Source organism: Saccopteryx bilineata, chromosome 1 (genome assembly GCF_036850765.1).
Source record: "Saccopteryx bilineata isolate mSacBil1 chromosome 1, mSacBil1_pri_phased_curated, whole genome shotgun sequence".
NCBI lineage: Eukaryota > Metazoa > Chordata > Mammalia > Chiroptera > Emballonuridae > Saccopteryx > Saccopteryx bilineata.
In genome coordinates, this window is record NC_089490.1 from 57,018,053 (window position 1) to 57,042,297 (window position 24,245).

The 24,245-nt window shown below is 39.0% G+C and overlaps 1 protein-coding gene across 8 annotated transcripts in view; it reads right to left on the reverse strand.

Annotated features, from left to right (window-relative positions):
- Positions 1-24,245, reverse strand: part of SNAP91 (synaptosome associated protein 91) — a 161,059-nt gene that overhangs the window by 35,376 nt on the left and 101,438 nt on the right. For 3 of the 8 annotated variants that reach the window (XM_066254193.1, XM_066254184.1, XM_066254201.1), the window contains exons 14-23: positions 22,264-22,278; positions 21,944-22,111; positions 14,513-14,620; positions 13,614-13,877; positions 13,308-13,385; positions 13,075-13,146; positions 12,584-12,667; positions 11,382-11,465; positions 4,773-4,907; positions 2,985-3,134 (exon numbers count right to left, since the gene is read on the reverse strand). In XM_066254193.1, the coding sequence (XP_066110290.1) occupies positions 2,985-3,134; positions 4,773-4,907; positions 11,382-11,465; positions 12,584-12,667; positions 13,075-13,146; positions 13,308-13,385; positions 13,614-13,877; positions 14,513-14,620; positions 21,944-22,111; positions 22,264-22,278 (1,158 nt within the window). The remainder of the gene's footprint in view (positions 1-2,984; positions 3,135-4,772; positions 4,908-11,381; positions 11,466-12,583; positions 12,668-13,074; positions 13,147-13,307; positions 13,386-13,613; positions 13,878-14,512; positions 14,621-21,943; positions 22,112-22,263; positions 22,279-24,245) is intronic. The other 5 variants (XM_066254205.1, XM_066254209.1, XM_066254207.1 and 2 more) reach the window with 5 other exon arrangements.

Here is a 24,245-nt window from a genome sequence, read left to right on the forward strand (position 1 = left end):
GTATATATTTGGTATTATATCTAAGAAGTAACTGCATAATCCCAGGTCATGAAGATGTATACCTAGGTACTTTTTCTAAGAGTTTTATACTTTAATCTTTTATATTTAGATCTTTGATTCATTTTAAATTGATTTTGTGGATGGTACAAGGAAGAGGCCCAATTTCAGTCTTTTGCCTGTGGCTATCCAGTTGACTTATCTAATGTTTTAAAAAAATGTCTTTTCCCACTCTGAATGGTCCTGCAAGCCCCATAGAAACTGTTTAACAATGTATGCAAGGTTTATTTCTGGACTCTTCATTCTTTTCTATTGGTCTATTTTTTTATCTTTACACCAGTACTATCTGTCCTGATTACTATAGGTTTGTGGAAGTTTTTTTTCTTTTCCAAATGAGAAGAGGAGAGATCGAGAGACAGACTCCTGAATGCACCCCGACTGAGATCCACCCAGCAACCCCCATCTGGAGCCAATGCTCTTCCCATATGGGTCCATGCTCACAACCAAGCTATTTTTAGCACCTGAGGTGGAGGCTCCACAGAGCTATCCTTAGCACTGGGGGCCAATAAACTCTAACCAATTGAGCCATAGCTGCTGGAGAGGAGGAGAGAGGAAGAAAGAGAAGGGGAAGAGGGAGGGGTAGAGAAGCAGATGGGTGCTTCTCCTGTGTGCCCTGACCAAGAATCAAACCCAGGACATCCACATGCTGGGCCAATACTCTACCACCGAGCCAACTGGCCAAGGTCAGAAGTTTTGATGTTAAAAAGTATCTTTCTGGTTCTGGCTGGTTGGATCAGTAGTAGAGTGTCAGCCCAGTATGTGGATGACCCAGGTTGGATTTTCAGTCATGGCGCACAGAAGCAGCACACATTTGCTTCTCCAACCTTCCCCTTCTCACTTCTCTCTCTCTCTCTCTTCCCTTCCTGCAGCCATAGCTTAATTGGAGAAAGTTGGCCCTGGGCCCTGAGGATGATGGCTCCATGGCCTCTGCCTCAGGTGCTAAGAGCTTGGTTGCTGAGCAACCGAGCAATAACTTACATGAGCAGAACATTACCCACAGTGGGCTTGCTGGGTAAATCCTGGTCTGGGAGCATGTGGGAGTCTGTCTCTGACTCCCCTTCTCTCATTGAATAAAACAAACAAACACACAAAGTGTCCTTCTTCAATTTTGTTCTTCTTTATCAAGATTGTTTGGCTGTTCCTTAGCTTTCTTCAGCTGAGATAATTCTCAAGGTGGTTGGCATCTGAGGGCTGTGTGCTGAGTAAAAATCCTCTATTTCTGGCACTGGCCGGTTGGCTCAGTGGTAGAGCGTCGGCCTGGCGTGCAGAAGTCCCGGGTTCGATTCCTGGCCAGGGCACACAGGAGAAGCGCCCATCTGCTTCTCCACCCCTCCCCCTCTCCTTCCTCTCTGTCTCTCTCTTCCCCTCCCACAGCCAAGGCTCCATTGGAGCAAAGATGGCCCGGGTGCTGGGGATGGCTCCTTGGCCTCTGCCCCAGGCGCTAGAGTGGCTCTGGTTACGACAGAGCGATGCCCCAGAGGGGCAGAGCATCGCCCCCTGGTGGGCAGAGCATCGCCCCTGGTGGGCGTGCCAGGTGGATCCCAGTAGGGCACATGCGGGAATCTGTCTGATTGTCTCTCCCCGTTTCCAGCTTCAGAAAAATACAAAAAAAAAACAACCCCTCTATTTCTGAAGAATGGTCTGGGTGATACATTACAGTGTCCAGAGAAAGCAGTTACCACTGCAGACTATCCATAGGAGAAGTAATACTTTAGAGTAGGAAAAAATACTCTGATAACCTCTCCATTGGTATCACCAAAGTACTGTCAGGGATGCTGGAATAAGGATGTGGAATACAAATGTATGCCCACAGGGTAATGCATAGGAAACATTCTGTCTAAATATTATGCTAAACTTTGGATATAGCTGGAGTAAAATAAAGGTATCTGCAATGCTAAACCTACTCACCTTCATTAAAAAATCAAATTCTGAGTTGAAATAAAAGGCAAGTCTTTATCATAGCTGCCCTCACCACCTAGGAATCGCTCCTTCACTTACCTAGCTCCAGCCACTAGTCTCCTTGATGTTCCTTGACTATGTCAGGCAATATTCTGCCTCAGTGCCTTTGCATTGGCTATCTCCTTAGCCTGCAAATGTTATCCTTCAGATAACCATATGGTTCATTCTTTCACCTTCAAATCTTTGCTCAAATCTTACCTTCTCAGTGAGGTCTCTTTGCTTGTTTTGTTTTTTTCTCCATGGCATTATGACCTAACACACCATAGATTTACTTGAAAATGTTTAATGTTTATCTTTGTGTTTTATAGCACTATAAAAACCAGAATTTTTTGCCTGACCTGTGGTGGCGCAGTGGATAAAGCATAAACCTGGAAACACTGAGGTTGCCGGTTCAAAACCCTGGCTTGCCTGGTCAAGGCACATATGGGAGTTGATGCTTCCTGCTCCTCCCCTTTCTTTCTCTCTCTCTCTATCTCCCCCCATCCTCTCTAAAATGAATAAATAAATAAAATTAAAAAAAAAAACAACCAGAATTTTTAACTTATTTTGTTCACTAATTTTATCTCTAGAGCCTGAAGAATACCTGATACTCAATAAATAGTATATGTTGAATCAATAACTGAAACTCATGTGGATGCCCAATTAATAAATATACTACATTTAAGTAACTCTGTGTTTTCTTTGCTAAATGAAATGAAAAATAAGTACTTGTTGTACACAAGCACATGACTTCATACTTGTATTGCTCTCTAACTATAGCTTTGGTAATTCAGATTAAAACTGGCATGGGGACTGCTTATGAGACTATGGCATAGTGACTGCTTATCTTTCAAGGAACTGTACCTGGTAAAGCACTAAGAATTTCTGCCCACTCCTTAATACACTCACCCACAAGTGAAACAATACATATAAAAAGACAGGGGGAAATACACACACATGATTCAGTTACATGAAACTATATTACTCACTGCCTACTAAGCTGGCAAGAGATGAGTCAAGATCGCTCCCAAGGGCTTTGCTTGCTGCCATTGCAGGACTGGGAGGTACCATCGAGATGGGTGCAGGCTGCCCAGCTGGTGCCATGGTTGGCATCAGAAGATCACCTAGACCATCAAACACTGGAAATCAAATAGACCAGGATCAGAATATATTTTTAAAAAATAGACTATATGGAAAATTAAAGGGAAACTGTGTTTAAAAACTATGGCAACAAGTTTTTTAACTTGTTGTTTAATCTTATACAAAAAGTCTTATAATTCTCACTTATCATGACTATAACACCAAAAAAGAACATCTCTACATATGTCTCCTTACAAAGTATGGAAATACTAATGAACATGAACAAAGATGGGGGAAAAATCTGTAAATGTACAGGAAAGAGCACAGAATTTGGAGTCAGAATTGAGCTCAAATTCACTATATGCCTCGCTAGCTGTGTCTCTTTGAGAAAGTTACTGTCTGAGCTTCCAGTTTCCTCATTGTAAAAGGGGGAGTACCACTACTACATGGCTTTGTTGTGAAGATTAAATTAGATAATATATGTCATCTTTTTATCATAATGTTTGCTTTATATAGGCATTTCAGTAAGTGGTAGCCACGGTTACCCATTTGAAGCTATCACTAAAACACTTTTTATTAAAAATGGTAGTGAGTTATCAAAGCCTAAATACTTTACTCTAAAATCCTATAATGCCTCCTTTTAAAACAATTCTTAATTGAAAAAGAAGCTTGAATCTCCTAGTTTCCTATAAAATCGTGTTAAAATCAAACCTGTTTTAATGGTCAGTACCTAGTAATAAGTATCTGAAAAACAGGTAATCATATAAGGATGTTAATTTTTTCTCTCAGTATAGCAATCACTTTTGGTTCTAACTATAGGGGCATATATAAAGTAGACACTATTTCGGTAATAGAAATCATGCCATTATTAATGGTTCTTGATTATCATGTAACTAATTACTATTTGTCTAGTCCCTAGAATACAGAAAGACCATTTAAAATGCAGACACATAGGATTTGCATAAATTATTGCTAATATGCATGTCAACAATTTTGTAGTTGTTAATTTTTATCATAAAACTATGCATATTTACCATACATACTACTACATAATGATTCTAAATTGAAAAAGAACAGCATTCAACTAGGCACTGGCAAGAGAAGCAACCAAATTGTCAGGCAGGGGATATATTTAGGGTGTTTCTGAAACACAATTACCAAAAACTCACCAATTGAAAATTTGTAGTAAGGACCCAGCATGGGAAGAATAGAATGGAAGAGAATACAAATAAAATGACAGCAGGATGAAAGGTTAAAGGCAGGCAAAGAATACTATTTCTTTCTCAACTTCATAAAACCGAGGGCCATGCAAGCTTTGGAGGGTGTAAGCAACAGCAAGGGGTGTGTCCACACATTCAGATACTGTACAAAGATTTAGTAGGAAGTACTTGATTTCCCTTAACCACCTCTAAACCGGGTGCATGGAAGCTCATGCAAACAGATGGTGTGCGTGTTAAGTTAGATTTCTGCTAGAAATTAAAAACAGAAACACAGAAAGGGATTAAAGGTTATTCTTAAAACTACCGAAATGTACTGAAAATATTTACTTAAATTACTGAGTGAGAGATTTATTGAACAGTTTTAAAGCCAGGTCTCACTCAATATTGTGTATACATTTCTTGATATCATACTAACCTTAGATGGCTTATTTCATAATTAGAACAAATGAAAAGGATGTTTGAAAACAACTGCCTCACCTGATGGATCAAAGGAGCTGCTGCTTGTAGTTGAAGGTGTTGTTCCAAAAGCTGCCTCAAAATTGGGCTGCAGCAGGTTATTCTGAGCTGGAGTCACTGGTGATGGAGAAGGGGCCATGAAAGAACCTCCAAATCCTAGAAAAAAGTGGTTCCAGAAAAATATAAGCCGAAACAACTAAACATGGGTAAAGGCCATAAAAAGAGAGTCAGAAAAAGCTACAGAAGACCGAAAAGGATTGAATGCATGTAGATCAGAGAAGTCAATGACACTTGGGAAGTTAGTTTTTTTAAAAGTTTTTCAAGTACCTTGATATCTGTCATGTATTAACAAGAGATTTAAGTTTATTAGAAATGAGATAGCACACAAAAATTCATACCTTTGTTAAGAGAACCTATGGCAACCAAATCTATTATTATACTGTAGTACATACAGCTAAGAAGATCTCGCTAGGGTTAAAATTCAGGTAATTATTTTTATCATGTTTAAATCTTGTTTCTTCAAATCACAATATCAGGTAGTTAGAAAATGCTGAGTTGTATACATTGAATCAATATAATAAAATGCAAATCGGAAAAATATGTGTGCACTCTGCCACCAAATCCTTCTTAGTATCTTTCACATATGTTCTAGTCCCATTGTTGCTACTGCCAAGTTTAGGATCTCCTAACACTGCTGTCAGGATTCATAAAGTCACCCAGGGGGCTTCTAGTTTGAACTTCCTCTAATCTGGTCTCTGTAGTGCAGCCAGAGTGATTTTTCTGAGTGGAAAATGTTGACATAGTTACTTGCCTAAAACCCTTCACTGGATTCCCATAACTTTCAGACTTATAGAGTGCAGATTCCTTTGTACAAGCAATCAAGCTCTTCTATCTCTGGCTCCTGTCCCAGAAAACTAGGTTGCTGCTTATTGCACCATCATAGTGAGTCAGATGCCTGCTTGGGGAGGGCTTCCTTGCCCTATATTGCTATTGGTGACAACTGCCCCCACCCGCCCATGCCAAGTACTACTGAGATATGTGCTCTGCCTCTGTGTGCTCAGCACCTGGTACATTTCTCCACCCAAGCCCCATCACCATTCTTTAATCTCACCCTCAAACCTCCACCCACCCCAGAGATGGTCTTTGGTGTCAGCAACTGTGTCTTCTTTTCTAGTCTTTTCCACTAATAGACAATGCCTAAAATGCTGAAATAATGTTTATTGAATGAAAGAAACTTCTGAATATAAAAGGTGAGGAGAAATCAGACTATCATGACATAAGCAAGCATCACATTAAATATTTTATCTTTTGACTGCTGGGAGCAAATCATTTCCATCAACGGACAGAAGCAGAAGTAGAGCTCATCTATATTGCTTCTGTACAAAAATTCACAACCTGTGAAGGAAGTGATTTCTTAATAGGTACAAAATGATGTACCATTATCAAAGAATTTATTACTACTAGAAGTCTTTATATACTCAGTTTGGGTATATATATTCCTTTCTAATCTAACTATATTTTCTCTTCCTCAGAAATGGCTTACAAAAGACATCAGGATTGCTTCAAAAAATCCTTAACCTTATACTACATAAAATCAATTTAAAAGTTTGAAAATGGCTTCCATTAATACCCTCTGCTCATCATTTTCTAAAGAAGGCCATAATGTTCAAGTCGTGTTCCTCTTGAAAACTGCTATTGATTTGTGCTTAAATTCTTGTATATGTATTAAAAAAATTGTAATTTGGAAAACCGTTACCTTTTAGAAGATGGTCTTTAAAGTTCATGGTGGCCACTTTAAGTGATTTTTATCATTTGAGTAATATAAGCATCATGTAACTTTCTTAAAATTTTTTTTTTGTATTTTTCTGAAGTTGGAAATGGGGAGGCAGTCAGACAGACTCCCACATGCGCCTGACTGGGATCCACCCGGCATGCCCACCAGGGGGCAATGCTCTGCCCATCTGAGGCGTTGCTCTGTTGCAACCAGAGCCATTCTAGCGCTTGAGGCAGAGGCCATGGAGCCATCCTTAGCGCCCGGGCCAACTTTGCTCCAATGGAGCCTCAGCTGCAGGAGGGGAAGAGAGAGACAGAGAGGAAGGAGAGGGGGAGGGGTGGAGAAGTAGATGGGCACTTCTCCTGTGTGCCCTGGCTGGGAATCGAACCGGGGACTCCTGGACACCAGGCAGACGCTCTACCACTGAGCCAACCGGCCAGGGCTTCATGTAACTTTCTTAACTGCAGAAAAGACATTCCTTTTATCTTTAAGAACCAGTATGAAGATGGGCTAACAGTAATAACTTTTGTGGATGTGACTATTTTGTTTTAGGGAGATTGGCGGTCCTGTTATACAGATTTAAAAAATTTTTCAATTAAATTTTATAATTTATTGTGTCAATATACTGACGTTTTTTGAAACATCCCATACCTCAAGGTGAGACTATAGCTGTGGTTAATTTAGGCAGTTGTTCTATGGTGTGGTTCTCCTTGTTACAGGTGAATGTGGAGACAACTGTACTTGATTCTCTGTTTCTTAAAACTGGGCCAAGAAAAGACAATCTATTCTACAATGACATTATATTCGTGTTGGGAAAGGCCTTAGGATCATCTGATTCAATCCTATCTTCCCATGACTGGAAGAAAGGATATTCACTACTTGAATGAGAAAATGTGTGCATTTACACAGGCCTCATCTGCTTAATGCTACTGAATTTCATAAGCTAAGTAGCTCACATCCCTATGTAAATAAACAATACTATGCAATGAAAATAAACAACACTATGCAATGAAAAACCAATAGTGCCTTCTCTAAGACATGAGGTTCACACCAAGTACTGGGCACTACTCTAAGCATTTCATTAGGTTGAACCACATGAACACATGAATTGCCAATATTTGGCCATTTTGGTCCAACAAAAACAATATTATATCATTCACCCTAAAACATACATTAGCTCATTTAATCCTAACACCAACACCAGTAAGTTCCACAGATGAGGGAACTGAGGACAGAGGGGTTAAATAATTTGTCCAAGATCAAATCATGGCAAATGCAGGGCCAGGATTCCACACAAGAATCTTCCAGATCCTGGTTCTTTACCATAACACTACATAGCCTCTTCCCACAGCCAGGAGTAACGCCAGGCTTACACATTTCCTATAGGTTTATAAATCTGGCAAAGATCTGGAAAGATGGCTTTCCTCCACTATGCCCAGTTCTTATGAAGTAGGTGTCCTCATAAGCCTAATTAAAAAGCTATAAAGTGATGTAAAAATAACCAACTGATTATCTGAAATAAAAATTCTATCGCTATACTTTTAATGAAGAACTAACCAAGAAAATTATAGACATTAATAGAGAATTTTTGAGGAACTCCTCCTGTTAAGTGAAAAGTCTTAGAGCCCAGGAATAGTGGTAAATAATAAAAAAACCAAAACTACTAATCTTTCTTTCTACATGGTTCTAAATTATATTAAGAAAGGTATTCTCTGGAACTGAAAGGTAGAATCAGCAGGCTTCTGGATGTTCTGCAGGCATATCTGAACTATCCTACACTGTAGCTGAATTGCCAACTATCTTCAGGTGCTCAACCAACTACAGACTCACTGCCTTTTATCACAGATGCTTACTCTTACAAATGTACATTTCTAAAATGGAACAGCCTAGGGGTTGTGGGGCTGGGACCTCACTTCCCCTCCCCCCTCCCCTGGTCCCCTATCTCTGGGGCTGTTTGTTTAAAAAAGAATAATAAAAGAATTTAAAATGGAACAGCCTACACACTTAACAAAATTTTATTAATACAGATATCAAAATTGATAAAACAGTTGGTAGTGGTGGCTTGGTTGGTTGGAGAGTCATCCTGATGCATTAAAGTTGCAGGTTCAATCCTGGTCAGGGGTCATACAAAAGTCAGCCAATGAATGCACAGATCAATAAAATTGATGCTTCTCTCTCCATCTCTCTCTTATTTTCCCACTGATTTGGTGTGTGTGTGTGTGTGTAAGAGAGAGAGAGAGAGAGAGAGAGAAGCATCAACTCCTTGTTCCACTTAGTTATTCTATTTAACTGTGTACTCATTGATTGCTTCTTGTATGTGCCCTTACTGGGATTGAACCCACATCCTTGGGTGCTGAGATGATGCTTTATGCACTGAGCCACCTGGCCAGGGCCTTAAATATATTTTAAACAAATAAAAAATAAAACCATTGGTAGATAAACACCTTCCCATACATATTCTTCTCACACTCACATTTGCTCCATTATGTTAAAGATGATGTCATTCCAATTATTCTCAGTGGTACAATCAGTTGTTAACACATTCTGTTTATGAAAATCAATCTGAGATAGTCAATATTTCTAGGAATAATAGCCTGAGAACTTTTTGTCTGACACTTTCAGACTGTTTCCCAGACCAAAAGAAGATAAAAGTATTGGTTCTCTGTAGATCTTCCCATTCAGTGAAACTGTTATTTGTTAATTCAACACTGAACATTCTTATATTTTAAATCCATTCAGGCACTTCCATGGCTCTGAAAAATACTAATTTGTGTCATTTGTTTAACAGAGAATGTAAAACTACAAAGGACTTCATAAGGCTGCTCCATATTCTTCTATTAGCACAGACTTGTGGTTCAGTAAGCTCACAAGTGAGTCTGTTATGGAAGATTATGTTTTCCTGCTTGACATCAACCTCAGAATTTAGGCATATCCTTCAACACACCTAATTTATCTCCCTTAATAATCCATTTTTACATCCAACATCCAGGAATCTGTCTCTTTCAAACATTTCTATTTTCAGCTGGTATATATTGAGAGAAGTTCGAGAGCTTTACTCTTCACTGTGTGAAATAATATTTCTCTTTTATATGTTGTGAACTTAATTCTTGGGTTTTCAGACAAACTCCCTCTGAAATATGGGTAATATCTGCATCTACCAGTAATCTCAATGACTTTGGGAGAATACCCAGAGAGAAAGAGACTTCTTGGAATTCTGCAAAAAGCCAGAACATTTTATCTTACATACCATTTCAATCTTAATTATAGCTTCAAAGCAAAAGATTTTCATTGGTAATCTCATTTTCAAATTGACAAGATCATTTCCCCCAAAGAGCCATTTAAAACTATGCCACTTCTGCAGCCTGTTAAAATCTTATTGCTACACTTAAAATTCTGAATTAAGTGTACTGGTTCAGTGAGAGCTTGAAAGTTTCTGTGACCAATTTGAAGCTGCTATGAAGAATATCTAGACCAGGAGAAAAGCCAGATAAGTTAGTATTTTTTTTTCTGCCAAGCAACCATTTGTGATTTGTGTTAAATGCATTGCCTCTTAATAATATCTGAAACTTCCAAAGTACCCAGTGGAATCATGAATCTTCATCATTCAGAAAAATGCCAGAAGGCAGTCACTGGTATGAAGTGGATTTGGCAAGTAGGAGTGTCATGTATGCAGGAAAGACACAAGAAGGCCATTGCTCCTGGTAAAGATTATTAACTGATCTGAATTATTGATGGATGGAAAGGTCAAGAGTGGGGTTGTGATAATCCCCGCCAGCCTCTTGAGGAAATGTTTGACCTCATGTCAAATGTCCTACAACTTTGAAAGTTAATGAGGCCATTACTCATTGCTAATCCAAGAATGAATGTTCCTTAGCCTGGTGTACCTGGTGTCAGAATTGTTTATTACACTAAAAAATGAGAGCCAGTCACTAAATCAGGGGCAACACGGCTAGCAGAGAATTTAAGCTGAGAGACCCTGGACATGGTGGCTTCTCTGTGCTTATAGGACCCACATTCTTTTCAGCTCCTTGTCAATCTGCGACTAAAACACATCCCTTTTGGTGACTGGGAGAGACAGTGGAAGTTGCACCTGAGGGTCTGAGGCCTCTGTGATGCTGCTGCTGTGCTTGCTGGCAGGTACCCCTCTTAGTAAAGTTGGAGTGAGGAAAACCAGCAAGGTCCTGTGAATTTGATTGAAAACCTGAACCTGAAACTCACTACTGCAGTCTTGCAACCGGCAAGTGCTTTGTCTATGAAAACCACAATTTCTAGGTCTGGCTCTCATTAAGCACATTCTGCCCTGCCACCAAGGAAGATTGACAGTTGGCTATTACTGTTTTTGAGTCCTTGAAATGTTTCCTTTTATTCTACCTAGCCCATCTCGGCAACAAATAATAATCCTAGGCATCTTGTGCCAACCTATTCCACAACACAGTCCTGATGAACTGGGATTACCCCAGGGGTTTTCAGATAGAAAAATGATCAGCATGTTAAAAAATTGACAGTGGCTTCAACCCAATGGTAGAAATCATAGTGTGATTTACATATAATCAATTGTCAAACATAAAAATATTCCCTCTTTAGTAAACAAAAAGAAATGTGTTAACTATAAGTAAGGCAGATTAGAAGCATCCATGGGGCCACGGGGTGGCTTGCATACAAATGTGATTTTAAGATTAATTTCATAAAATCCTGCGAAATGATCAACCTTCTATTATATAATGTCTTGTTTTTCAATTTCATGTCTCAAAAGGGAAAGAAAACATGCACCTTAAACTTTATACACTATCTGTTACTCATAAAAATATATCAACACTTAACTTCCACAAAATACCATTTTATTTTAATTTAATTACCAGCTAGTAGGTCTGCCGATGCTGATGAACTAGAAGCAGCCTGAGGTGCAGGTTGGGGTTCAGAAGCACTAGTTCCAAATGCATCTACCCATTATCCATTATGCAGCAAAAAAGTAAAAGAGTGTAAATGGTAAGCACAACAAATAATTTAAGTGTTCTGTAGATAAATGCACAGATATGGAGCTTTGTATGGTGAGTTAGTCACCAATAAATATGTGAAATGATGGAGTGAATCAAATTATGCTCTGATCAGTTTATTCTCTCTCAAAAAAAAGAGTTCTACAATATTTAAGAATTAACACCTTTGTAAGTATAAGTAAGAATAAAATGTATGGACTAAATTCTGTTATCTTTCAAAATAGGAGCAAAGTGTTAAGAATTTTGCCCAAATATAAAATAAAATTTTCCCGTTTAGAACTCTATTAAACTTAAAAGAGTTTTTAAAAACAAGCTTAATCCAAGCAGTAGCAGCAGCCCTCTTGTACCCATATATCAAGTTTCTGTATACATTTGCCACAATGTTTAAGCTTCTGAATGTCAGAGATTGTGACATCCTTGTACCCCTCAGGTGCCCCACTCATCATGGCACACAGAGTAATCAGTGTGGGGTCAGCTTGCCAAGGATGGTATTTTAGCCATGAAGAAACCACTTCAATCCTATTTTCCTTGTAAATTTCCTGCTTACAGAAGAGGAAAATAACGTTCATATCAGTGAAACGTCTTCCAATTCTCCAGGAGGATTTTAAAGCATTGAACTCAATATAAGTAAACCCCACAGAATAATGTATGGCATCTAGAGCTTATGCTTTCAGCTTTGACTGGCTTTTCAACTCCGAATTTAGTTCATTTTTATATTGCCTTTAAGAACTTAGAAATATTGATTCAGCCAACAGATCAGGATCACCAGGGAAGAACAACAGAAGGAAATTCCAATGAGCCGACTGTACATGAGGATGAACAAAAAGTTAAAAACACAATGATCTGGAGTTCTCAGGCCATGCACGGAAAATTACGGTGAACTGATGAGGATGGAGATGATGATGGTGAAGAAATGGTAAAAGATCTTAAAAAGGTAAGTTTACATTTAAAAGATGAAAATGACTTCACATGGTCAAAAAATAATAATAAAATAGAAGATCAACAAACTATTCTGAAGAAAAAAAACAAGATTCTGTAAGTGTGGAAGGAGGAGAGATACGCACCCCCAAAAAGGTCTATCACCCCTGAAGAATCCACCTTTGCTGGAGAGGCAGTGGTTGCAGGAGACGGTGATGCAAATGTGTCCACTGCAGGAGAAAGGGTCCATCACCCAAAGGAAAAGGAAACCGTCAGCTTGGACAAGTGGCTTCTTGCAATTTCATGTTTAACAGCAGGTAATGAGATTTTAGATAGTCTTAACAGTTACAGAAAAGCAAATGGATTTTGAAATACACACTTTCCAGAAGAAAATAAAATTTCACTTCTTGAGGTCCAAGGTTTTAGGGTGAAAAATAGTTTTGCCTTTTCATCGCGTTAGATTTGAAATATGATACTAACCATCATCAGTTGGTGATGGGCCAAAGAATGAGATTTGAAAAAGTGATTTTTGAGTTGAAAAGAACTCAAGACAAACCTGTACATTTTTATATCGATCTCTTCACACATAACCCCCACAAGACATCTCTGAAGGCTTGACGTTGGCAAAAGGACTCACCGGATAAGAGGTCAGCAGTGAGAGAACTCTCAGGCACAGGAGAGGCCCCTTGTGGTGGAGAGGAGAAAGCATCTTCCAAAAGTGAAACAAACCAAAACCAAGCAGAAGTAAGTAGAAAGCTGAAATCAAAGTCAAACATCTAACAAATGCATTATCACAGGTGAGTTACAAAGAGCTTAATCACAAAAACATCTAGGAAAACTAACATAAGAAAAGGGTGGCTTTGGTTTTACCTGTACCAAACAGGTCTATGCTAGGAGCAGCATCTGGCTTAGGCGCTACAGCAACTTCAGGAGCAGACTCAAATAAATCTAAGACCAAGAACACACATGCCTTTACTCAGCTTGGCAAACCAGCCTGAAACAAGATCACTTTCCACTTCTGCATTAGTACTCGGGAGAATTCTGAAATAACAGCAAATGGTTTCTGGAGAACCATTTAGTTACACAGTATTCATGCAGTAAGAGTTGTGGGTTCAGCATTTTGCATTCAATCCACTGGAGGCAAAGAGTTCAACAACAACAACAACAAAAAATTACCACCAAAGATATCTAGAGCAGGAGGAGCAGTGGTGGCGGCGGTGGCGGAGGTGGTGGCTGTGGTGGCGGCAGCGGCGGCAGCAGTAGTAGTGGCAGCAGTGGCAGCTGCAACGGCAGGAGCAGGAGAAGGAGCAGTGGCGGGAACCGGAGGGGCTGTGCTAGCTGTAGGGGTAACTACAGGAACACTGGTCTCGGGTGGCTTCATTGCAAAGAGGTCCAGCTCGGGTGCAGCCTCTGCACTACCTTCAGACGGGGCAAAGGGGTCTTTTGGAGAGGAAATTGAAGACACATACAGCATCAGTAAGGACAGAGACAGAGACTGGCATCACAACTATGGGTCAGAGACACCTGACACAGATAGTTAGACACTGGGCATTAGGCTGCTTGGACTGAACTACTATCCTATTAGCAGGGGTCAGTGATTAGGATGTTTTTCTAAAGAAAAAAAATAAAGAACACTTAGCAGGTCTCACAAGTTAAGAAACTGAAACACTTCAAAAGTACTGTAAGATTAGCCTACAGTCTAGCATCAGAAACTGTTACTCTTCACATGCTTACTGACTCTGGCCAATCTGGTAGCTTTGAAAATTCATTAAAACATGCCTTATCTAGTTGAACTCCGTGTTACAAGAGTTACAACAGAGCGTTGAGAATAAAAAACATTAAGAGAGCATACTTGCACTCACAAAAATTGTCAATCTTGAGAAATTGTCAATTTTGATCAGTATGCACTTCCTTATCTTAATGTTTTAAGTGCCAGCATTATTTATTCAGTTACGATGAATAATACTTTATACTCAGGAGAAATTAAAATCAGAAAAACATATGGCCCCATCTAGCTACGGGAGTTTCAAATGAGGACAGAAAAACAACAGACGGGCTCGTGACTTGAAACCCACCATTTCCTGAACATGCATCAAGTGCTGCGGCTACAGGGGTTGGGGCAGCGGGCGCGGCAGCCCCTTCGGATGCTGCAGGGGCCTCCCCAGGAGAAGCTGCAAAGGCATCTTGGGTGCAGTTTTTAAAATAGTAGAAATTAAAGGAATAAAAAAGAGAAGAAAATATAGTAAAAGAACCAAGTTAAATTGCGAAGAAGGCTCCCTTATACAACATGAATTTTTTTAAAACGCATTTTTATGGCCCATGCACTGTTGGCAGTCACTAAACAACAACTCTTAGCGCCCCTTCATGTGAGTTACATGCAAGTGATACCGTGTTGATGCCGTCAGGCCCATTAGGACCCAGAAGGTAATAAGATTCTCATTGTATAAGGGCTCTGAGAAGCATGTTTCATGTATCCTTCGGAATGAACAGATGTAAAAATCAAAACAAAAAATTTTATTATGTATTTTAAGACATTAAAACTTTGATGTCCAGGTGACATTTATTTGCTAGATTATTACAATGCCTTTGACTAGTGGTTTCTAGTGAATATAGATGTCTTCTTTGATGCCATAAAATGAAATATATGATAATAATGTAAATAAACAGTTCTAATTTAAAGTTTTTATAGTCTAGTACAGGAGAGAGTATACTATTAATAAAAAAGGTTTACAAAGTGTTCATCAAATTTAGGTCTTCATAATCCTTGAGAAGCATTTTCAGATACAACCAACTAAAATTAGGGCACGACCCCATAATGCCTTTATTTTGACTTAAATTTATTGATGTTTTCAAATATTTTATTGCTCTAGTTACTTGAAAAATAATCTTTCCTCAACAGATTAAAATACAGTTTCATGTTTTAAGAATCTAAGTGTTATTACTATTTAGAGTTGAAAATCTATTAGCATACAGGCAGCCTCAGTTTATAAAAGCCCAATTTATAAACTGTTGAAGGGTGCAAATAGTTCCCAATATGTTTTATGCCAACAATGTAAATTATAGTAAAAAAAAAAAAATCCTAGAATTTTCGAAGAGATTTTATGGTTCACCAGTACAAAAAGAATGAAGCCATCATAAGTATGACTTGCTTAGGAGAAGAAACTCCTGGAAAGTGGGCACCCAGAACCTGCCACTTACCTACATGCTAGACTTTTCATCTTAAAATACTGCCTTCCATAATATCTACCAGCATTCCCTAGAATAGTGTTCTCTGGCCACTAAAAGGAATGTCAATTATGCTTGCGAAATGTTACACAGTGTAGCCCTTTCTCAGTGATTTAGGCAGTCTATTAGGCTGCAGGAAATTCTACAGTCAAGGCACTCATTTCTCAGTTTAATCCAGAATGTTCCAAGATGATCTGATTACAAAACACACTTTAGTAATGTCTGAGGCCAAACATTAAGTACAATAATGAACATTAACTTAGAGACTCACTTGGCTTACAAGATCCTTTACAAAAACACAAATACCCTGAGAAGGGACAATGAGACAATTGGTTACTCATAACTTACAGATTTATTGGATCTGAATGCTTCTCTTAGCTATACTAAGGGAATATATATTGTGAGTAGAGGTCAATGAGGGAAGAGGCCAAATAATAATAATGGAGTATGAACAATACATCAGGAGACAGGGTTCTGGAGGACTTAGAGATACATGAAAACCCTAAGAGATGGGGCAGAAAAACACAAAAAAAAGTCTAAGAGGAGGTTGGGAGGGCTTAAAATATTTTGCCATGTGTCAGGTCTATTTCCTTTCCTTTTATTCTTATAAAACCTGAACTGAGATTAATAATATGGGAATAGTAGAAACCATAATAGCGCTCACTAATTAGTATTTATGTGCCAGTCATTGTGTAAATATTTTATGTGCATTACTAAATTTAATTCCTACACATCTTGTACTGGACGTTCTACCGTCTCCACTGTGTGGATAAGAGATTGGAAGATAGGAGAGTTGGAAGGATTGGACCAAGGTCACAGAGCCAGCACATGATGGATGCAGAATTTGGCCATGAATTGTCTGACTGAGTTTGGTGTGTTTAATCACTATGCAACACTGCTATGAACTATGCCACATCCTACTATACAATTTCCTCCTAAAGTACGGAATAAACAGTAATTTAACAGTGTTAGGAGTCAAATAAATATTTATGGTATGGCCTGCTGGCCTCTTCAGTTATCACTTATGTAAAAGTAGGTAAAACCCATATTTATAGCTCTACCCAAAAGAGAGGTGGGTTTTTGTTTGTTTTCCTGTCAGCAAGACATTTCCTTTTAATGCTTATTCTCTTGGCTAAAACTAAATGTTATAAACAACTCATTTACTCTCATCAAAACTGCTCTTCAAGACAGGATCCCAGCTACTCTTGCTTCTAGCTGTTAAGTCTTCCCAGCCCAGCAGAGGGAGCCCTAAATGAGGAAGACTTCCTGGCCACTGTCTGAATGTAACCACAAATGAACCCTAAACCAGAACTGTCCAGCCGAGTCCAGTCTGCCCCTAGAACTGTGAGAGGTAATAAAAATTTGACACTTAAAAATATTCTTGTAATACCTAGCTTTCTTTCATTATCAATGGCAGTATTATACTTCCAGTATTGAAAACTAAAGCTATTTCCAGTACAATTCTGCTCCCTTGTTACCCATTTGCAGGTCATGTCTACATTCAGCCAGTTTCAATCAGTGCTCTTTTCTGGAAATGCACGTCCCTGCTGCCCTACAATTATGACTTTAGTCCAGGCCTCAGCCAGCAAACTCCTCTCTCTGAGATGGCTGGAGACTAGCCTTTTTTTTTCTTCTAGTGATTCAGGAAGAATTTTCTCTCAAACTTTTTTATCATGTGACTACTTTCTCACTATGTCTAACAGTTGTCATTTTCCCCATCCTGAACTACTCTCCTTATCTTCTCCAGTGACAAAAGCCACCCTTAAATCACATACTCAGCACAAAGGTTTCAGTCGTTCTCAACAGTCCAGAGTCACCATTCCACTTCCGTTCCTTCTACTAAGGACAGTTTGTTAACCAACACGTACAAATGAAGTCAGCATTGTGGGGTAAGTGCGTAGGTCTTCCAGCACTTGGTTTTGTGCTCACAGACTACCATCTGCACAAAGCCTTGTTCATAAATTGACACAGTTGATTGAAAAGGTACTGTGGTGCTTGTGCAAAGAAAGTACCATAGCAGCATCAATTTAGCATTCCAGTGCTGAGAAAAGCCCTGTGTTGTGTCAAACCAGTTGATGTTGGTAGTGAGGTTTTCATAAATATAAGGTCTACCGGAAAGTTCTGTCTGTTTCTATCACAAGTTTCGACATGTAAGCACATGTTTATTTGGCGTGTGTGTGTCTCTCTATTTTTATCACTTAATGTATACATACTGACGTAGCAAATTAACTAAAACAAAGTTGATTCACGTTAGTCTTATGTGTGAAGCAATAGTGTACCCATGGCTACTGATAAAGTTCATTTATGCCACTGTATTTTTATGAATTTCAACAAGAAATGCTACAGAAGCATGTATAAATTTATTGAAAGTGTTTGGTGAAGGTACAGTTTCTGATAGGACATGCAGATGATGGTTCGAAAAATTCAAAACAAGTGATTTCGACCTTTCTGATAAGCCACGTTCTGGGCAACCATCTTTGATCAATGATGATGTTAAGACCACGTTGGAGCAAGATCCTTTTCTGACAACATCGGAGATCGCAGAAAGGCTTAATTCAGCTCAGCAAACCATTTCGAATCATATTTGGAAGATAGGATTGGTGTGGAAATATATTATTTAATAAAGTTTATTAACGGTAAGAAAAATTTGTATTTTGTTTTATTCCAAAAACGGACAGAACTTTCCGGTAGACCTTATATAAATAGAATGCTTTTAAGTATGTTGTTTTTTAGTTTTATTAATAAATTTTACTAAACACAACTTTGCCTTATATTCCTGTTTTGCTTGACCACAGAAAGCAGATTTTATTTCCTAAGTTTATTTAAAAAAATAAAATAAAACTGAATAAAAATGTTCCTGAGAAAGTTTCTTTTTTAATTCTTTAATGTTTTTATTTTATCGATTTTAGAGAGAGGAAGGGAGACAGTGAGAGAAAGACAGGAACATCAATTTGTTCCTGTATGTGCCCTGACCAAGGACTAATTCAGCAACCTCTGTGCTTTGGGATGATACTCTGACCAACTGAGCTATCTGGCCATGGTGAGAAAGTTTTTAAATAACTTACACTGAGGTCCTGGCCATTGTTTAACTGGTAGAGTGTGGGCCTGGTGTGTGGATGTCCTGGGTTCGATTCCTGGTCAGGGCACACAGGTAGAAACACCCATCTGCTTCTCCACCCCTCCCCCTCTTGCTTCTCTTTCTCTATCTCTTCCCCTCCCACAGCCATGGTTAGATTGGAGAGAGTTGGCCCTGGGCACTGAGGATGGCCCTGTGGCCTCTACCTCAGGTTTTAAAAATATTTCTGTTGCTTAGTGGAGCAACGTTCCAGATGGGCAGAGCATCGGCCTCTAAGGGGATTGTGGGGTGGATCCCAGTCGGGGCGCATGAGGGAATCTGTCTTTGCCTCTCCTACTCTCACTTAATAAAAATAAAAAAACTTACACTGAAATTATTAAAATGCTATGTGGGTATTATCTGAATATTTATTTATTTATTTATTTTAGAATAACAGTTTTATCGAGATATAATTTAAAAATAATATTTCCTATTTTTCAAATTTGTAATAAAAATACATAAAAAATTTTAATATTTCTATATTTTATGCCCATGAAATTAAACAATTAGCCATTTTTTTCAGATACTAAAATTACTTAAGCTTATTTCTTTTTTTTTCTTGTTTAATTCAACCTTTTTATTTTACTTATTTTTTGTATTTTTCTGAAGTTGGAAACAGGGAGGCAGTCAGACAGACTCCCACATGCGCCCGACCGGGATCCACCCGGCATGCCCATCAGGTGGCGATGCTCTGCCCATCTGGGGCATTGCTCTGTTGCAACCAGAGCCATTCTAGCACCTGAGGCAGAGGCCACAGAGCCATCCTCAGAGCCTGGGCCAACTTTTGCTCCAATGGAGCCTTGGCTGCAGGAGGGAAAGAGAGACAGAGAGGAAGGAGAGGGGGAGGGGTGGAGAAGCAGATGGGTGCTTCTCCTGTGTGCCCTGGCCGGGAATTGAACCGGGGACTCCTGCACGCCGGCTGACGCTTTACCACTGAGCCAACCAGGCTTAACTTAAGCTTATTTTTAATGAAATCTACTACTTAATACCACTATTCATGCTACATGAAATTTCAAAACAACATGTTTAAATGTTGTGTAGCCAAAATAACTGGTGTCTTTCCCATTCAAGAGTTCTACCTCTTGCCCATTTTAGAGATACAAAAATTTTTTTATATGGCCACACATTATGGTCAAAGAGAGTTTTGTTTAAGTTTTTATTTGGAATCCCATGTCTATGTGACTTTTATAAATAAATAAAGAACATGAAAGAAATTAGGGAATATCACTGAAAACTGCAAAACAGCGATACACGTAGCCTTCTGAAATATACAGCATAGAGATCTTATAGTTGTCAGAGGCCACTTTTATTGACCTATAGAGATCAATAAAATAACTGTGAGGAGGTCTTCCGATGTATACATTTTTACTCAGCCTCTAGCCAGATGACTAGAAAGGATATAGGTGAAGTCACAGGGAGAGACCTACTGTTTGGCATTAAGTTGTATGATTTTCTGCAGTACTAGTCCTTAATTAACTAATTTCTTTATTACTAGTCTTTTAAATTTGTATTTTAGGGTAGAAATAATGGCATTACGAAAATATTTTCAAACAAACATATTTCTCTGCTTGACAAATGCAGTTAAAGCAGAAGAAGTGACCAACACAAACAGCATAATATTCAAAGATTATTTCAGAGAAATATCTTTAGTGTTATTATTCCAGAGGGCCATGAGAGAAGCAAGATGGAGTTGATTTCTTAGAGGTAATTAGCTCCTTACAGACTGAAAAATAAAAATCTAAGTAGCTAAAGACATAGATACGTCTCAGCACAAATTTGTTATCCATCCTCCCCACATTTTTCTTGAAGTTTTTCTGTTAACATAAGGCTATGAGAAACCACCCATACCCTACATCAATAACGGGGACAGGGAAAGGAGGGTGTGAAGAAGTTAATTTTATACATTTAAGCTAAAGCAAATTTTTGGCCTCAAAATTTATAGAGGCATAGCTGGAAAATTTTCTCTAGTAGATGATGCTTTATAATAAATTATTTAAGAGTCTGCAAACCCCTTCCCACTCCTTTTTTAAAAAAAACAGGTTTCCCTTGTAGAAATGAGAGTGTGAATTCCTTTCCAAAAATAGTGACGATGATGCTGTGTCTAGCTGAGTGTTCCTTGTCTTAGACAATGCTGGCAAGCCTCAGAGACAGGTGCGGTATGCAGCACCGTGGAATGTGACAGTGTGCAAGTGTAAGCGTCCAGGACAGTGTACTAACTCACCAGAGCCTGCCAGATCTCTCCTGCCCTCCCCAGTATATGCTTCCTCCAATCTCTTTACCATATTTGCAAGAAGCCCTGGGAAAGATGTTATATTGTAATGAAGAAACACTAAACTATGTGATGAATATAACACTACTCGATGTGTGTATATGATATGAGCACCTTTCCAAGTTTGGACATTACCACCACTCAGATGGGAATATATAAATAAACTGGCTTCAAATGGTTCACCAGGTCCAAGCATACCATCCTGGCAGAGTCTAGGAGATGTGACTCATGCCCACAACTGTAAATCAACTCTGTCAGAATTTACATTTATATGGAAGGCATATTTTCAATCATTTAAGTCTCACCTAAACCTGTTTTCAATCTACTTCAAGTTCTGATTACAATGATCTCTCAAAGTCCCAAAGCCAAAGACGATCCAAGTTTTTGCTTAGAGAGAATAAACATAAAGTTGCAAAAATGAGCATATCCCTAAACACTCTTCAGAGACCTCTGAACTCTCTTAGATGATTTCCCCCCTAAATCTTAAGGAGTACCTTAGGCCAGGATTTCACCTCCCATATTCCCCAAACATTTTTTTTCCCTCTCTGCTAGTTTGAATCTGGCCTGAAAGCCAAACCTAAATAATGGTAGAGGTCTGGTACCATTCCTACAGGGACTGCAGGACGGGGACACGTACGGGACAGGAGTTCCAGTGGCCACTAAAGTACTAGCTTCCAAGAAATGGGAAATCAGCCTCTCCTCTAAAACCACTAAAACTAAGTGAAGATAAAGTAGACAAATTTATCTAAGATAAATACAAATGAATAAACAGTGAGATGGTAGTTGAACACTCAGACATGCTGTTAGATAATGTGCAGGCTTTTAAATACCGCCCCTCTAAGGTAACTTCAGCACCCCTGGAAAGAAAAGGAAAGCACAGTGGTGTGACTGACTGACCTCCGAAGAGATCCACTTCCGCAGTGACAGCAGGGACAGTTGTGGTAGTGGAGGCAGAAGCTGAAGCAGTTGCAAGTTCAGCAGTTGTAGTAGGAGGGCTAGGTTCTGGTGCAAATGGATCTGAAACCTCTGCTTCCGGGGGAGCGGAGGAAAGCGCAGCCAGAGACTCTGCGTTGCACCAGAAAGGGAGAACCAACAGAAGAGAAGAAAAGGAAAGGAAAAGACAAAACATATACCAGGCTCCAAATGATGCAAATAAGGACAGTTATTAAGGTATGGAAGTCTCTTAAAACAGAAGTTTAAAATAAAGCTTTACTCACCCTCTCCCAAAAGGTCTATCGACGTCCATCATGTGTCAGCATATGAAGAAATAAGAGATAAAGCTGAAATAGTCAACCACACCAATGTCCAAGCAGAGTGAAGCACTAACTGAAGAAATCTAGCTTTCGGGACCATTTGTAATAAAAATACATAAATGCACAGTCAGCACTCTGTATCAGTGGATTCTACATCCAACATGGATTCAACCAACTGTGGATTAAAAACATTTGAAAAAAAAATGCTATGTTGTTGCTGACATGTTAAGCCTACAAAGGTTACATCTGTACTAAACATGTATAGACCTTTTTTCTTGTCATTATTCCCTAAACAATATAGCATAACTATTTACATATCACTTACATTGTATTAGGTATTTTAAGTGATCAAGAGATGACTTAAAGAGGATGTATAGTATATGCAAATACTCGTCATTTTCTATAAGTGTCTTGAACATCTGCAGATTTGGGTATCCAAGGGTATTCTGTAACCAATTGGGTCTATAATCTCCATACACCATCATGGTGGTTAACTCTTTTGCAGTCTGGCCCGAAATTTCTGGTGGACCAGCATCGGTCTGTGGACCAGAGGTTGAAAAACAATGTTCTAGAGGACACTTAAAAAACTAAGAAACATAAATTTGACATTAAAATAATCACATTCATTTAACTATGCAGTTTGCAAACCCAATGAATATTATGTAAAGCACTGTACAGTAAGGTAATTAAGATTCTTCCTAACCAGATCTTACACATTTCATAACAATACTGGAAAATAATAGCATGCGGAGCCCTGGCCGGTTGGCTCAATGGTAGAGCATCAATCCAGTATGTGGAAGTTCCAGGTTCAATTCTTGCTCAGGGCACACAGGAGAAGTGACTATCTGCTTCTCCTCCCCTGCCCTTTCTCTTTCTCTCTTCTCCTCCTGCAGCCATGGCTCAATTGATTTGAACATTGGCCTTGGTGCTAAGGATAGCTCTGTGAAGTCTCTGCCTCAGGCACTAAAAATAGCTCAGTTGCCAGCATGGCCCTAGCTGGGCAGAGCATCGACCCTAGATGGGGGTTGCTGGGTGGATCCTGGTTGGGACACATGTGAGAGTCTATCTCTCCTGCTTTCTCTTAAATAAAAAAAAATAACACATTGAGTATTTGACATTAGAACCGTTTATAAATTTTAGAAGGTATACTGAATAAACAGTATGCCAAAAGGACCTGTGTTGACTTGGGGTTAGGTTATATTCTGCTGTTAGGTGGCCAGGTCCAAAATCCTAGGGAACAGAAGGTACTTCCAATAATTTTTTAACTCAATAGTACCTGGCCCAGTACAGGTGTTACTCCATAGCCACACTTCCTAAAAACGTTTTAGGATAACCAAAGTGGGTCATCAGAGCTCAGACAGATGTGCCCTCTCTCTTTCCCTGGCACTGGTGGGAGTCTCTCCTCACACTTCCCTTATCAAAACGACTATTTCAAGTTGCAGTGAGATTTAGCAGAAGAGCTAAGAGCCATGTGATTTAAGAGTTTCCAGACCTGTCTATGATAGCAAATCAGCAACTTATTTCACACATTTGGTAAGTAAGGAGAAAACTTATTTGTGTATGCTAGAACAGTAGTCCCCAACCTTTTTTGGGCCATGGACCGGTTTAATGTCAGAAAATATTTTCATTGACCAGCCTTTAGGATGGGATGGATAAATGCACAAAATAAAATTATGCAACCAGAGTAAAAACTATGGTATTTTTAAATATAATTGTCGAACTTATGAGACAAACATCAAGAGTGAGTCTTAGACGGATGTAACAGAAGGAATCTGGTCATTTTTTAAAAATAAAACATTGTTCAGACTTAAATATAAATAAAACAGAAATAATATAAGTTATTTATTCTTTCTCTGTGGATCAGTACCAAATGGCCCACAGACCGGTACCGGTCTACGGCCCAGGGGTTAGGGACCACTGTGCTAGAAGATGAGAGAAATAAAATG